At 39.5% G+C, this 16,492-nt stretch overlaps 1 protein-coding gene across 1 annotated transcript in view; it reads left to right on the top strand.

Moving 5' to 3' along the window:
* Window positions 1–16,492, top strand: part of LOC121370448 (tumor necrosis factor ligand superfamily member 10-like) — a 56,761-nt gene that overhangs the window by 15,323 nt on the left and 24,946 nt on the right. The window contains exon 2 of the mRNA XM_041495680.1: window positions 10,247–10,283. Coding sequence (XP_041351614.1) covers window positions 10,247–10,283 — 37 coding nt within the window. The remainder of the gene's footprint in view (window positions 1–10,246; window positions 10,284–16,492) is intronic.

Genomic DNA, 16,492 nt, shown 5'->3' on the forward strand with positions numbered 1-16,492 from the left:
CGACATCAACAAACACCTTGATCAGCTCATCATCAACTTCTACACAAGATCACAACAACCCTACCGTACCTTTTTAAAAATAAGCAATAAACAAATAAAGATTTTTTTTTTTTTACAAATGAACCTTTAACCTTCAACCCCTTGTATGTTCTGTCGAGAGAAATGTTCAACAGTAAATAAACAATTAATTTTCACCGGTCTAACCACAGTATTTATAGTTGTATCTATACACATGCACCTCTTTATTTAGTCATTGTTCATGATATCACACACACACACACACACACACACACACACACACACACACACACACACACACACACACACACACACACACACACACACACACCCTTCCAATGTTTGTTAGATAACTTTTTCTTGAAACCGGTACAAGTCGTTTTTGTGTTACGTATCAGGAAAGGAAACTTTATAGATATGACGTTATCAATGTACCTAAAGTGGTGGTTCCAACTTGGGCTCGAGAGGGGGCTTAATCTAGGAAGGTCAGTAGATTATAGAAGTTACTTGGGTTTTATTGTTGTTTTGTTTTGTTTTTTGGGTGGTGGAGAGGGAGAATATACGTTTCAAGAGACGGCAGAACGACATTGAAAGACACGTACGCACGCACACTCACTCACATACACAACATATACAGCACAACATACCCCCCCCCCCCTCTCTCTCTCTCTCTCTCTCTCTCTCACACACACACACACATACATACATACATACATACATACATACATGCATACACATACACATACACATACACATACAATCGACCATAATAAAACAAAAAACTATCAAACACTCTCCCCCCCCCCCCCCCAATTCCGCCACCTTGATGCTTTTTTATATTTTTTTTAACATCCGCGACAAATAGATTATCTCAGATCCATACAGCACAACTCATTTGTCACATTTATATAAACAGTTTGTATTAGCAAATAAACAACCGATGGTTCTAAATAAACGTTTACAGCGCGTGTCTGATAAACAGTACGCAGTGCTTTGAACGTTCAGGTGTTACAAATACAGCTTGTATAGCACTGTACACTTTTATTACACGCACAAACGAGTGTGCTGGATTTACTCGACACAATTTGGCTGTAAGGGGGTGATCCACAAATTAAACAGGATTGGGAGGCATTTTTTTGTAACGAGCACTCTTTGATAATAAAATTCTAAAAAAAAAAAATATATATTATCTCCATAAAACACAAAATCTAGCTGACTAACCGCCCCCCACCCCCCACCCCAAAAAGAAAACCCCCAAAAAACAACAACCCCAGAACAACAACAAAAAAAGAAAAGAGAAAAAAGACCCCCCCCCCCCCCCCCCCACCCCCCACCCCCCCAAAAAAACCACCCTGCCCATCCCAACCCTACAACATGTGAACATTTCTGTAACAGCGTTTAAAGTTTCGGTGTGTTTTGTGTCTAAAATATGCACCTGTATGACGTATCTGTTATAGACAGGTGCTTGACAGTATACCGCTTCCGTCGATCTACTTCAATCGATATACAAGCTAACAGCTTTTTCTTGCAGCTGTTATGATAAAAAAAATATTAGGAGAAATACGGCGATGCATTGGTAGGGGTGGGGACTGGGGGTATCTGGTCAAAAAAGGAAGAGAGACGTTTTCCTCAAACCACTTCAAAAGAAGTCGATTAGAATCAAAATTTCATTTCGTTGTTGGTTCTTCCATTGCCACCCCACCTTTTTTTTTTTAGCGTGGACCTGCTCCTTAAATATGCGTATTTATACTCGATATAAGCGATACTGTTGTTGTGCCACGCGATGTTTTCGACAAAGCTGTGACCAGTTAAAGATAACAAATCTATAACATTCTTGATTCCGAAAACAATGTGACAAAAACAGGCATGGCAAGTATTTCTATGATTGAATGAATGAATGAATGAATGGATGGATGGATGGATGGATGGATTAATTTATTTATGCATGGATGAATGGATTAATGAATAAATGAATGAATGAATAATTGAATGGATTAATTAATTAATGCATGTATGTATGTATGGAAGGATGGATGAATGAATAATTGAATGAATGAGTGGACGGATAGATAGATAGATTAATAGATAGAGAGATAGGTAGATAGATAGATAGATAGATACATACATACATACATACATACATACATACATACATACATACATACATTAATGAATGGATGGATGGATGGATAGATGAATGAATGAGTGGACGGATGGATTGATGGATGGATGAATGGATGGATAGATAATTGAATGAATGGATGGATCATTGAACGAATAGTTGAATGAAATAATGAGTGAGTGAATGAGTGAATAAAATAATGTATAAAGAATGAAAAGAAAGGAAGGGCGGAAGGAAGGAAGAAATTAGTGCTTAACGACACCCCAACGCGAAAAACACATCGACTATACTGGGTGTCAAACAAAGGAATATGACGACAAACATCAATACAAGTGTTATTAAACCATCTACAAAATAGGGAAACAGCTGTGTAAAAGTCATGGCTCAACAAAAATACCAAACATAAAATATTGTAAAATTAGTCATTGACCTCAAAAATATTAACCATGTTAAAAAATAAAAGCAGATCCCTCGCATATTTCGTGATATAATTTTAGTGACCTTCAAATGTATGGTTGTTTTGTTTCGTTGTGTTTTTTTAAACTGACCTTTACTTAAATTACGTTGATCACAAAAATAACTGTTGAAATCACAGTAATTATGTTATATGGAACACTACATCAAAATGGGCACACTAATAAACTAATGTTTTGAACTGATTAATGTGTATAATAATTTTTAAAATAAAATAAAATAAAGGATAGGCATCATAGTTATAATAGAGGACATCATAACTGACACACTGTAAACACTATAAAACACTAAATTAACAACATAAAAATAGTCAGACAGTATGGACCGGAAACATAAAGTATATAACAATTTTATTGAAATTATATCCAAGTTTTAAAAGAGTTATAGACGTTAACGCGTGCGCCATTTGCCGTGTCGCGAAGTATAATTTAAACTTTTTATGTTCAGAACAAACGAAGGAAGGATTATTTAGATAATATATGACTAAATTTAAAATATATGACTTCCAACTAATATATGGCATTTGTATTATAATATTGCAGTAACATTATTATAAATCAGTCCCCATTCCGTTGTTTTTAATTAAGATGGACAATTTCAAAAATGACAGGTTCGGCAATTATAAATACACGTATGATGTATATTCAAAATATTTTGTTTATTAAATATGTCGTGTTTGGACAAATGTCGACATAGTCATCTACAAGAAAATCAAACACCAGCATCTCGCATTCCATACATTGATTCTAGACACGTGTCGCGACAGGATTTAGGGTCATAGCTATATTTTAAAGTGGGGGGTGGGTGTTAAGATATTGCGGGGTTTTAAGGGCTGTTCCAATAAAAAATTTAAAAAATGGGGACATGGTTTTCAGTCAGTTGGTGTTAATTTGTGTACTTCATCAACAGGGTCGTATCTAGCATAAAATAAATGGGGTGGGTTGGGGGTGGGGGCCGAAAGTAGAAACAAAATCAAAGCATATTTAATATACGGTTTTCTGCAGCTTGAAAAACAAAACACATTTAAAATGGATAATTGAACTTATTCGTACATTTTTGGGGGCACTTGTCACAACTCTGAAACCCCACCCTCTTACACCTACCCACGGAGTCATTAAACTTGCTCTGGTTGGGAACCGGAACCAGGAGCGAACCCAGTACCTACCAGCCTTAAGCTCGATGGCTTAACCACTACACACCGAGGCATGTGATATACATTGGCGTAGCCTGGATGCACACCGGAACCACACTGTATTATACACACGTTAAGGGCGACAGGCAAATATATAAAAAAAACTCCAGAAATGTGATTGGGAGAAGGGTCCATGGCCCCCCATGCTCCTCTCCCCTCCGACTACGCCGGTGATGATAAATGTTGACAACGGAAACACTCGAGTTGATTAGATCTGTAGTTATGTCTGTGTGTTTTATCTTGTTTTTATTTTTATTAGTAAAATGATGTTAATAACTGCTGAGGAGGCGAGAGCGTTCGTCATCAATAGATTTTTCACTCTCGTGCTGTGTAAACACGTCCATACTCGCTCCGACAGTTTGCTTGGTAAACCAATAGCTATTTCCGGTGTACGGTGTCTGTATTATTAGTAATAGCAGCTAAATGCGTAGAGAGACATTAAAATATTATACACCATCTTGCATGTCAGTGGCGGAACTAGGGGTGGTAATTCTCAGTGGGCCTGCCTGTACGACAGGTACTCTCGGATCTGAGAAGGATCGTGCAAGTTGAAACTTGTTTGAACTTTGAAGATATGTCGCAAAATCGTCTGCGTCGATCTGCGTCGATTAACGGATTTATGGAAACCAAACGTTATGTTCGGGAATCGAACCCTCTTAGAGGACTCATTCCCTGATTGGGTTTTTTCGTCTCCTATCCCAACCTGTACTCAACGACTGGTATGAAGGAGGCCGTGGTATGTGCTTCCCTGTGTGTGGGGAAAGTGCATTTTAAAAACCCTTGCTGCTAATGAAAACATGTAGTAGGTTTCCTCTCTGAGACTATATGTCAGTAGTCAGAACTAACAAAGCTTTGACATCCAATAGGGTGAATAAATCAATGTGCTGTACGTGAATCTTGGTCACTTGTGATGTTTTACGAGTAAATTGCCACACGTCCTGGCAATCCAGAAGGGAATACTTTAAAAATGTACTTGCAAAAGTCCAGTATCATCAAAATTCTTTACTTTCCATCTGAATATAGCAGAAGGAAAACGAGGTAAAGAGTATTGAAAGAACAAAGAAAGGTAAATTATGTTATGTCACAAATATTAGAGACGTTATTCTGATTATTAAATATCTTTTAGAAACAAAAAAAATTCCTTTATTTTTGGGCGTAAATGTTTGCACTTTTCAGCCGTCATCTTTATGACCGGGATAACCATATAATCTTCTTTTTTTATTAGCAGGAACGTGTGAATTAAATTAATTTTAGACCAAAGTATATCACTTTTGATGTGCCTATCCCTATTGTCGCGTGTTTGTAATCCAAGTCGACTTCACTGTTCAGAAGGCACAAAATGTCAAAAGCTTTATAGATACGTTCAAGAATTCTTCTATTAACTCCGGTTCCGTCTATGGTTTTTGTGTATTTTTTAATGGAAATTTCTCTGAGGCGAATTTTCTGGCGTTTCAAATTGTCTCGCTCACCTGTCGATGGCTGATGCGAAAACACCGAAGGCGCGACACAAAAGGTGAACTGTATTTTTTGCACGCGAAAGACGGGATTAACGCTATTTTGAACTGGCTGTTCATTGGCTGTTCCGTTTGATGGAGAAACGCCTACTTTTCCCCCCACACCTTCTATTGTAATAAACTATTTTTGAAAGAGACGCTTTAAGGATTCGAGTAGTCGTAAAACAAGCCACTTGGTTTCTTTGCATACATATAGTTTTCTTGAATATGGTGAAATTTGAACATGACCTTTTAACGTGGACTAGACAATTTAAGCATCTAGTTTTGTTTTTGTCCACTTGTAACTGTCTACACTTGGAAAACGCGAATGCTGAATATGTTACATAATGTTCCAGTATCTTGCCTGATATGTCGAAGACTTAAAGACAAAAGTTTTTTTTGTTTAACGACACCACTAGAGCATATTTATTTTTTAATCATAGGCTATTAGAAAAGTTAAAGTGTGTTTTGTTTAACACCACTAAAGTACATTGATTTATTAATCATCGGCTATTGGATGTCAAACATTTGGTAATTTTGACGTCTTAGAGAGGAAACACGCTACATTTATTTTTCATTAGTAACAATGGATCTCTTATGTGCACCATCCTGCAGACAGGATAGCACACACCATGGCCTTTTATATGCCGGTTGTGGTGCACTACCGGGAATCGATCCTAGACCGACCGCGCACCAGGCGAGCCCTTTACCACAGGACTACGTCCCGCAACCCTTCTTGAAGGAAGCAACAAAATACTACGGACTCTGCAGATACAAGTTTGTATGTCAATTGTTAAACTATACATTACAGTTGTCGTAGGCCTTCGTGTCGCTCTTTAAGGATCGGTTTTCATATAGGCCAATTTTGATGCGTCCGTTTTTCGTTTTTTGCGCCCTCACTACGCCAACAACTGTGTGCATAGCAAACAACCCTAATAGCTACTGGTTTAACAACAGCAATAATGTGCCAGAGATGTCGTTAAAGCAAAGATTCCTTTCTTTTCCTTCCCTGATCCATACACCCTGTCATTACCCTGTACGACATAGACCGAAACACGTATTAACTTTAACTCACGCAACAATCAGCGCTCAAAGCCCGCCAAATGGTGCCAGATTTATCAATAATCGCATTCGATTGCTATACTCCCGCCATATTCTGCAAGAGCCGAACTCTGGCTAATCCTTATCGACTAACGTTTTAGTTGATGTTCGGCGCAATCTGCGGCGCAGTGGAGTAATCGTTCGATTGACGGAGAGCCGCGAGTCAGCGCTCGTTAAGCGGTAAACCAATCGATGGCGATCCGGACGTTAGCGATCAGTTAATAAGACGGTCACACCAGCAGCCACCAGTAACCGTACACCCCTCGAGTACATTGTTAGACAAATCTGTGAGGAAACAGAAAAACAATGGGGTGGGGGAAAAGAAATGGCGGATAGTTGGGGTAAAGGAGAGAGGAGGAAAATTTTATAAACATTCTCGTTCATTAGCTGTCAAAATGTTCCAAGTTCCTCTGGGTGTAAGACGTAAGTGCTCATCAACCATACACAATCAGTGACACCATATACATACACAAACCCTTTCCCTCTCGTACACATTCTCATTCTCTCTCTCTCTTTCTCTCTCTCTCTCTCTCTCTCTCTCTCTCTCTCTCTCTCTCTCTCGTTCTATCCTATACACGCGTGCGCCCGCACACATACATTCTCTGTGTCTCTGTTTGTCTCTGTGTCTGTCTCTCCCTGTTTGTCTCTGTTTCTGCTTCTGAGTCTGTCTGTATGTTTGTCTCTGTCTTTTATCTCTCTCTCTCTCTCTCTCTCTCTCTCTCTCTCTCTCTCTCTCTCTCTCTCTCTCTCTCTCTCTCTCTCTCTCTCTCTCTCTCTCTCTCTTATACACGCGTGCGCACACATACATTCTCTGTGCGTCTTTGTCTCTTTGTCTGTCTCTCCCTGTCTCTCTGTTTCTGCTTCTGTTTCTCTCTCACACACACACACTCTCTCTCTCTCTCTCTCTCTCTCTCATAAATATCCCCAAACGCACGCGCGCGCAATTTCTGCATACACTTAGAAACGAAAATCTCATTCGCGCGCTTAGACGGCCATCTTCCTGTCATATGTAAATTTAATGATCTAACAACCTCACTTTGATGCAGACAGAATAGGCGGTGGCCCAGGGCGTTAAAGTCTGCCTAATAATGATGTTAAATTTTACTATTATTAAAAAAAAATCTAGGCGTGGCCCATCTTGAAAATCACCCAGAGGCACCGCACACCCTTGTTGTAATTCTGCATCACTCACATCCTCGTTTCATAACATCCTGAACACCTTGCGCACACGCTGAGGTAATAGCATGCATCTAGAACAGCAGACGTCAATGGAAACTTCACATCAAACAAACGATCAAAAATAAAAAAGAAGAAAAAAATGCAGACGACAATAAATTCTGTTGCGGACATACCTCCGGCGATCACATTTCTTTTTGACTTGAACAATTTCAAACAAGGCCTGTCAATGAGTTTATATTTTACTGCTTTTCTCCTGAGGAAATCTAATCCTGCATCCGCCGGATTAAACAGTTTGGTAACTGTAGATGATCTGGATCTCGTATTGTTCCCGGTAAGTGACGCGACAATTCATGGTGTTAGCTAATGATCGGGATTCCTCCAGAATGAAGTCATCCTGGTCAATTAGAGAGAGGAAAGATCACTTCACTAACGAGACATTGCTGTTCAAAGTGGTTCAGTTATATTTGAAACAGGAGCCGCAGCATTATGGCGGGGACAATGAAAATCGCGTGAGAGTTTTTTTAATGGTTTCCCCAGGAAGACACGAGGAGATACAAAATTACATATTCACGTTAAAATTTCGCGTGATTAGAATCAATTGCCTATCGGTCTGACTCTGTGAATATGGATGTTCTGACGTTTGTGTATGTGTGTGTGAGAAACTAGTAAAATGTCGTGTGCTGTTTCCAGAAGCAGAAGTGAAGTTTTGGGTGGTAACACTCCCAGATAATAAAGCTGATTTTACACATCCTTTGGATACAAGAAAAAGAAAACGAAAAAGAAAAAAGACCACATAAAACAATTTGGGGCTTTATGCGCTCCAAGACTTTAAAACTATATCCTCTTAAGGGCCATTTAAGAAACGATGAGAGGGGTGCCGTACAAAATGCCTCGTAAATCTACAAGCTCGATAATAAAATGATGAATGTGTGCGTTGTCGCGAGTTTGATTATTTATAGAATAGTTCAAAACATGAATACATTATTACATTAGGAATGTTTATTGTGCTAAACGCTAAATACCTCAATCTCTCCCTCCATCCCTCCCTTCTTCCTCCTCTTCCCTTCTCTCTCGATATTTCTATTTTCCTTTCCATCTGCCTGTCTGCTTCTCTCCCCTTTCTCGCTCTGTCTCTCTCGCTCTGTCTGTCTGTCTGTCTGTGTGTGTGTGTGTGTGTCTCTCTCTCTCTCTCTCTCTCTCTCTCTCTCTCTCTCTCTCTCTCTCTCTCTCTCTCTCTCTCTCTCTCTCTCTTTGTCTCATACACCTATTTGATTACAACATGTACTTTCTGATGACCTCAAATGGGTAGAGAGTACACAAGAAACGTATTTAAAATTGGAAACAATACCAAATATCTGCTAAATTTTTATATTTTTAACTCCAGCTTCATGAGGCCATCAACATCATGATTTCACAATGATTTAAATCAGTCTGGTTTGAAGTTTTGCTTTGTTTGAATAACTCTCTCGAGTGTTGTATACTTTTAATAACAAGAACTTACAACTCTCTTTAACCTAACGTTTACACCGGAAGCAACACCGCACATTGCTGAGATACTTGGCGAGTTTGACGTAAAGGAATAATAATATGCTATGTTTTTCATATTTGTAACGCTCGCGCTGAACGATTTGTGAAACAAGACTGTTTGTGTTGTCGGCATGATGACTAGATAATTAGGAACACTTTTCTCAGAGAACCGTAACCCCGCGCTAGCCGATCCATATCAACAGACGGCTGATGGCAACAGAGTGTAACACTGGGACGAGATAACTCTAGCTTAATGGTGGAGCGCTTTGTGAACTCGGGTTTTTTCCCATTCCAACCGGTGCAATTTTCGTAAACAGCGTGGGCGGAATTTAGGTCAGTTGGTACAGCGCTCGCCTGAGGTGCTTGGATCGAAGGATCGAGCGTCCTCGGCGGACTCATTGGATTATTCCCATTCCCAACCAGTGCTCCACAACTAGTATATCAAAGGCCGTAGTATGTGCTGACCTGTCTGTGGGAAAGTGCATGTAAAAGATCCCTTGCTGCTAATGGAACACAAATATAGCAGGTTTTCCTTGAAGACTATGTGTCAGAATTACCAAATGTTTGACATCCAATATCCGATGATTAATAAATCAATCTGCTCTAGTGGTGTCGTCAAACAAAAAACTCTCTCTCTCTCTCTCTCTCTCTCTCTCTCTCTCTCTCTCTCTCTCTGTATCTCTCTCTCTCTCTCTCTCTCTCTCTCTCTGTATCTCTCTCTCTCTCTCTCTGTATCTCTCTGTATCTGTATCTCTCTCTCTCTCTCTCTCTCTCTCTCTCTCTCTCTCTCTCTCTCTCTCTCTCTCTCTCTCTCTCTCTCTCTCTCTCTCTCTTAAACGGCCATGTGTCTTAACTGATAATAATATTGGGCTTCGAACGACGGTTTATAAATAAACAAATGTATGTTCGAAAGGCAACCCGTTTCCTTACATAGGCTACTCCTATTGATTAACAGCAAGGACTATTTTATGTGCTTTTAAACTACGATAAAATGGGTTAATGATTTCACTATTCCTGAGGTATTAATGCTGTGTGTATTTAAACATTTTATCACTTTATTCTGACGTATTTACAGTTACTGAGTAACTGTGTTTCAAGAATCAATATTGGTTTACTTATTGTTGGTCTTTTCTTTTTCAGTTTATTGAAAGAAAATACAGAGAAGAAATGGCTAAAGGTGAGATAGCTTTTATTACTTTCAAGGTATCTATGAATCTTTGGCGGGTAGCAGACACGTGTGCGGGTGGTGGGTGGGGGTGGGGGGCTTGGGGCTTCGAGGGTTTACCTCTCCCCCAATCAAGCAAATTTTCTTTCTTTTTAAAAAATATATTTTTAAGAGTAGCATGATCCCATAAACGTCACTCGTTATTCTAGATCTCCCCCCCCCCCCCCCCACAACACACACACACACACACACACACACACACACACACACACACACCTGCATAAATTGCTGCACGTGTGTCTGGGTATTCATATTTTCACTTGATTTTGCCAATGTTTTCCCGCCCTGGACGCATGCAGTGGCGATGTCTGAGGAAGTGCCCAGGGGGAGACGTGCCTGAACATTGATTGCATTTATGAATGTCAAAACTGGGTTTAAATTTCGTTTGTGCTGACGTCAGGCGCGGTCCAGGATCTTTTACAGGGGTGGGGTGTTTGGGTCTACAAGCAACTACTTATATATTGTATATTAACAGTAAATGCACATTAAAATAAGTGGGGGAAAATACATGTTGTTGCCGTGAGCAGAGGGTGGGGGTTTAGACCCCTTGGACCCACCTTGGATCCGCGTCTGGACGTGATAAATCCCTTTCCTCGCTCTAAAATAGCCACCTCGAGGTATATTGTGTGGGTCTCCTGCGGCGTGTAGTTATTAGCTGTGGGTAAAACTGATATTCTTTAATATTATGTATGAAAAATAAGGGGATTATTTCTGGGCGATGGGTATAGGTTTCATTAACCTGGGTTAGGTTACGAAAAAGAATTCACAAACGATAGATGGTCATGTTGTTGTTGTTGTTTATTGATAAATTTCACCGCCCATAGAACAACGTGTTTATTTCTTATACACCCGTGTACGAGTTGACCCGTTGTAGATCAGGTCAGGTCAGGTCATAGGGTTTTACGTGTACATTCAGAACAAGCTGTTGTAGCGCACGCCTGTCCTCCGTCCATGACAGGAAAGATGGGGGGAGGGGGGAGGAGGGACCGCCTGCACTGGCAGGTGCAAGGGAGCACCAGCAGCCCGATCAAATCGGTAGCAGGCGGGTGGGGGTGGTGGTGGTGCTATGGAATTTGAATGGAGCAGTTAAATGCCAAAGAGAAAAGGGTGCGCAATTTTGATTGATGGAATTTGGCGCAATTTTGAACGGTCGGTCGAAAGGTAAATGGCCGAGCTAATATAGGTTTTGATATTAGTGTTGTAGATAGATAACGCCTCGAACACATGATGGAAAAAACGGTTGACACTTGTGATTGGCTGCTCCGCGGTGATGACCCGGTCACCAGAGCCACACCAGCCAATGAAATAAGGACGTCCGAAATTGATTGTTCTGTGACGTGTACATTAACCAGAAACTGATTACTGTGTGACGTATAAATTTAATTTCCGCGCGAGTAAACACATTTTAGTTGAAAAAGACGGGGTTTGTTTGGGGGGGGGGGGGGGGGTGTGTTTTTTAAATTTAATTTTAAAAACCTGGTTTAAGAATATGTAAGAAATAGAATACTACATTTGTGTCCGTTAGATTGCATTAATCTTGCAACTCGTTGTTTTGAAACGAATTCAACTGGCTTTCGCTCGTTAGAGACATTTTAAAACAACTGGTTGTAAGGTAAATGGCACTCAACGGCCACTCGTGTAGTATTCTCTATTATATATAAACCAATCGTATGGAAACATTGTCGTAGATCCGCCAGGTATAAGAGACTAATTACGATGTCTCTCGCCTCCCGCATGTAATCAGTTTCGGAACCGCCATAATCAGCACTCTACGGTTTCAAACGTCAAAGCACATTATGATGCCGCTACTTCGATTCCGGAAGGCAACCTGTTTTCGTTTTATCCGGGGTTTTTTGGGTTGTTTTTTTTCCTTTTGGCTCGCACTATCTTCCTCCATCACTGGAAACGCTCTACGGTTTTTTCCCCACTCGATTTTGTGTCATCATCTGTTGCTTTGATAGTCACGGGAGCTAGATAAATCCAAAAAGATTCCTCCATTGATCCTAGCGCGCCACGAAACCAAGTCCCTACGGAGAACTCCGGAGATTCGAAAGCAAATCATGGCATTCTGTAGCGCGGCCGGTTATCGATTGGTTTTCTCTGCACTTCGATTGCTTTTACCGATACAGTAAACACTTGGACGATGTAACAAAGCGTCCAATTATGATAAACTGTATTTAACTTTCCAGATTTATTTCCGGAAAAAATCATATTTTGTAGTCATGGTTACCAATGGTTTTCACTTCGCGTGTATCGCAAAGTGGCTAGAGAGAGAGTGTTCGGCCAAACTGCACACGAATATTGCAAATTGGCTACAGTCTAACCAACTTAAAACGAGTTCTTGATGTGACTGTGAACCCGTTACTCTCTGCTGCAGGAAACCTAACCGTAGCATGTGTTCTCCCGCCTGATGAAAAGTACAGATCAGTGTGTCTGCCAGAAAGACATTTTTGGGCATGGCGCTATGGAAATGAATGCAACCACAGTCAACAAGGGATATGAGGACCTCCACAAGAAAGAAAATGGGTTACATTTAAGGTTAGGGTTAAGAAAATAATACAGTAATGATAAAGAGTAATTAATTTTGTCAAAAAGTTAACTTGAAAATAAAATCTGCAAAAACATTTGGGTATGGCGCCATACCCGTTTTACCCTCTGGCAGAAACCCTGCAGATATAAGTTCCTTGGTTCTATTCGCAAGAAAAGGTCTACATCGCAGTAGTGGATTCTTTAAACTAATTATCGCAATTACCGTTATATGAGACAATTAATAATTTCAATATAATCACTCTACACCATTATCGTGTACAGTATTTATTTATTTATTTATTTATTTTTGTTTATGTTTGTATCCGACGCCATATAACCGTAAATAAAATGTGTTGAGTGCGTCGTTAAATAAACCATTTCCTTCCTTCCTTTCCGTATAATGCCAATAAGTTGTAAAATCTTGAAGCAATAAAGAATTTGAATTTGAAAAATAATCGCAATTTAAAGAAAAAAAGAAAAAAAAAGGTTAAAATTTGTTTTGTTTAATGACACCACTGGAGCACATTGATTTATTAATCATCGGCTATTGGATGTCAAACATTAGTCTTCGAGAGGAAACCTGCTAAATTTTTTCCAATAGTAGCAAGTGATCATTTATATGCACCATCCGACAATCAGGATAGTACATACCATGGCCTTTGACATACCATTCGTAGGGCACTGGTTGGACGGGGGAAAACCCAGTCAGAGAATGAGTCCCCCGATGAGATTCGATCCTGTTACCGAAGCACCCCAGGCGAACGTTATACCAATTAAGAGCTAGAGCATGAAATCACTTTTATAATAATGAAGTTTTTGGATTGTCTATCCTTGACTTCTCTCATTTCAACACGTTGATGGTTTCGTGTGAGCTCACGTTATGTGTGTTAGACTGTAGCTACGGACGTTCCAGGCTATTTACGACATTGTATTTTGTCTTCTGCCCGTAATGGGCGAGAAATGAGAGCTACACTCAGGAGTAAAGCCGCCGTCTCGTGGGTCCGGGCAGATCTATATGCTTTAATGGCAGTCACGTGAACACGCCATTAGTCCGCGTTTGTTTGCTGTCGTTACGATTGTCTGCCATTGTTGCGCGCGAAACTCTACCGCAAGCTTTCGCGAACTAGTATCGAATACCATTAGTGTTCGTCACCAGACAATGAAGCGGAGAGTTTAGAGTTTAGTTCCAACAGAAACAACCACAGTCTGCAAAGCAAACATTAATGTAGCAAGGGAAAATAGATAACTATTAATCCATTTTCTGTTCGTTCGGCAAACGGCTTATATTCGTTTCTGCAAATTGGACCTATAACTGTTCACAAGTCATCGTTATGTTAATTGACACAAAAGTTGATGGGATTTTAAGCGAATAATTTTAAAAACACAAAAAAAACCCCACAACTAAATTCAAGTAGGAAGTGGCGTAGGAAGTGGGGGTGGGGGTGGGGGCAAGGGGCATGTGTTCCCTCACTTTGTAGTAGCAATGATATTATATATATATATTTATTTATATATATATATATATATGTGTGTGTGTGTGTGTGTGTGTGTGTCGCCCCCCCCCCCCCCCCCCACACATATTTTTTGGTACGTTCCTACGCCCGTGTAAATAGAGAACACTGCATGAACGTCATTTATTTTACAGCGAATTGTTTTAAAACGTATCTAACGTGCGAAAGCGAGTTGGACGCGTTTCTTTAAACAACGAGTTGTAAGATAAATGTTATCTAAGGGACACGAATGTAGTAGTCTATTTGTTACATATTCTCAAAACCCAGGTTTCAAAATAAATTTAATGGTCTTTTCCAACTAAAATCTATTTACGGCCCTAGCGCTTTGTAGATAAGTCAATTTCAAGTTAACGTGTTCGTCACATCTAGTGATCCATTTCGACCGTGCTTCTTTTTTCATTGGATGTCATCACCTACGAGCAGCCAGCAATCTGTTTTTATTTGTTATGACACGTATACGTGTTAACACAGTATATGTTAACAAAAATAACGAATGATGTTCTCACCGATGGGATGTAAAAACAATCCATTGGCTTGTCGTTTTCAGAAGTTGGAGATATATATTTATTATATAACATTTAGTGAAATATCTTAAAATATCAGTGAAATAAAAGTGTTATCAGTCACTCAGTGACGATAACACATTTGAGAGTGAAAATGTCACTATATCACTCTAAAATGTGTATCGTCACTGTAAAAAGTGTTATCTTCACTGTAAGAAAGCTGGAACTATTTTGCTGCTGGCATTTTAAAAATAAAGTTAAATTGCCAAAAGTTATATAATATAAAACATTTAATGGGTTTTTTTGTCAAATATGATTTATATCTCATCTCGTGAAGTTTGCAATCATATCACACTCGTCGCGTGAGATGTGATTGCAAACTTCATTCAATGAGATATAAATCATATTTAAAAAAAAACACCATGAAATATCCTTTGTATATTTAAAGTGGACTGTCTAACTCGGATACACTTGGGACTGATGAAATATGCCGGTGTAGACAGATTTCATCAAAACTTACGTATATATAATTTCCTGGATCCACCCCTGCATTCCGCTCCTGCATTCCGCCCCTGGAATATAAAACGTATTTGTACGGACGCGGCTGAGTGTTAATTTAAAGATATTTTCAGCTTGATATGAAGGACATTACTTAGGAAGTACTCGTAGATAGATAACGGTCGATTGGGTTAATTACGTCAGATACTTACTTCAATAAGGGGCGTGGCTCTTTCCCATCTACAAGACGTGTAATTTCAATAATTTCCAATCCCTTGCTTGTATCTCTTTGTGGATTGATCTGCTGGTATGAAATATTTACTTGGTTTCGCTTCGCTTGCCGCCAGTCCCAGAATAATTGATAACTGGCAGGCGAGATGCCAGACATAACTTCCGGTTGATAGTGAAGTGCAAATAAAGTTGTTGTTTTTGTGTATGTTAGTTAATGTTATCATTAAAACATTTTGATTAATTAATCATCGGCTGTTGGATGTCAAACATTTGATGTTTGTTACACAGGTTTTTGAGAAAACTCGCTACATGTTTTCATTATTAGTTGAAAGGATCTTTTATACGCACTTTCTTAAAGACAGGATAGCACATTCCAAGGCCATTGAAATACCAGTCGTGGAACACTGCTTGAAGTGAAAACAGTCGAAATTTGTTTTGTTTAACGACACCACTAGAGCACATTGATTTATTAATCATCGGCTATTGGATGTTAAACATTTGGTAATTTTGACATAGTCTTAGAGAGAAAACCCGCTACATGTTTCCATTAGTAGCAAATGGTATTTTATATGTACCATCCCACAGACAGGAAATAATGAAATACAACATAATTTTAACATTATTTTTTAATATATATTAACACATTGGTAAAGCGTTCGCTTGATGCGCGGTCGGTCTGGGATCGATCCCTGTCGGTGGACTCATTGGGCTATTTCTCGTTCCAGCCAGTGCTCTGCAACTGGTGTAACAAAGGCCGTGGTATGTACTATCCTGTCTGTGGTATGGTGCATATAAAAGATCCCTTGCTGCTAATCGAAAAGAGTAGCCCATGAAGTGGCGACAGCGAGTTTCCTCTCTCAATATTTGTGTGGTCCTTAACTATATGTCT

The sequence above is a fragment of the Gigantopelta aegis genome, chromosome 1 (genome assembly GCF_016097555.1).
Source record: "Gigantopelta aegis isolate Gae_Host chromosome 1, Gae_host_genome, whole genome shotgun sequence".
Lineage (NCBI taxonomy): Eukaryota > Metazoa > Mollusca > Gastropoda > Neomphalida > Peltospiridae > Gigantopelta > Gigantopelta aegis.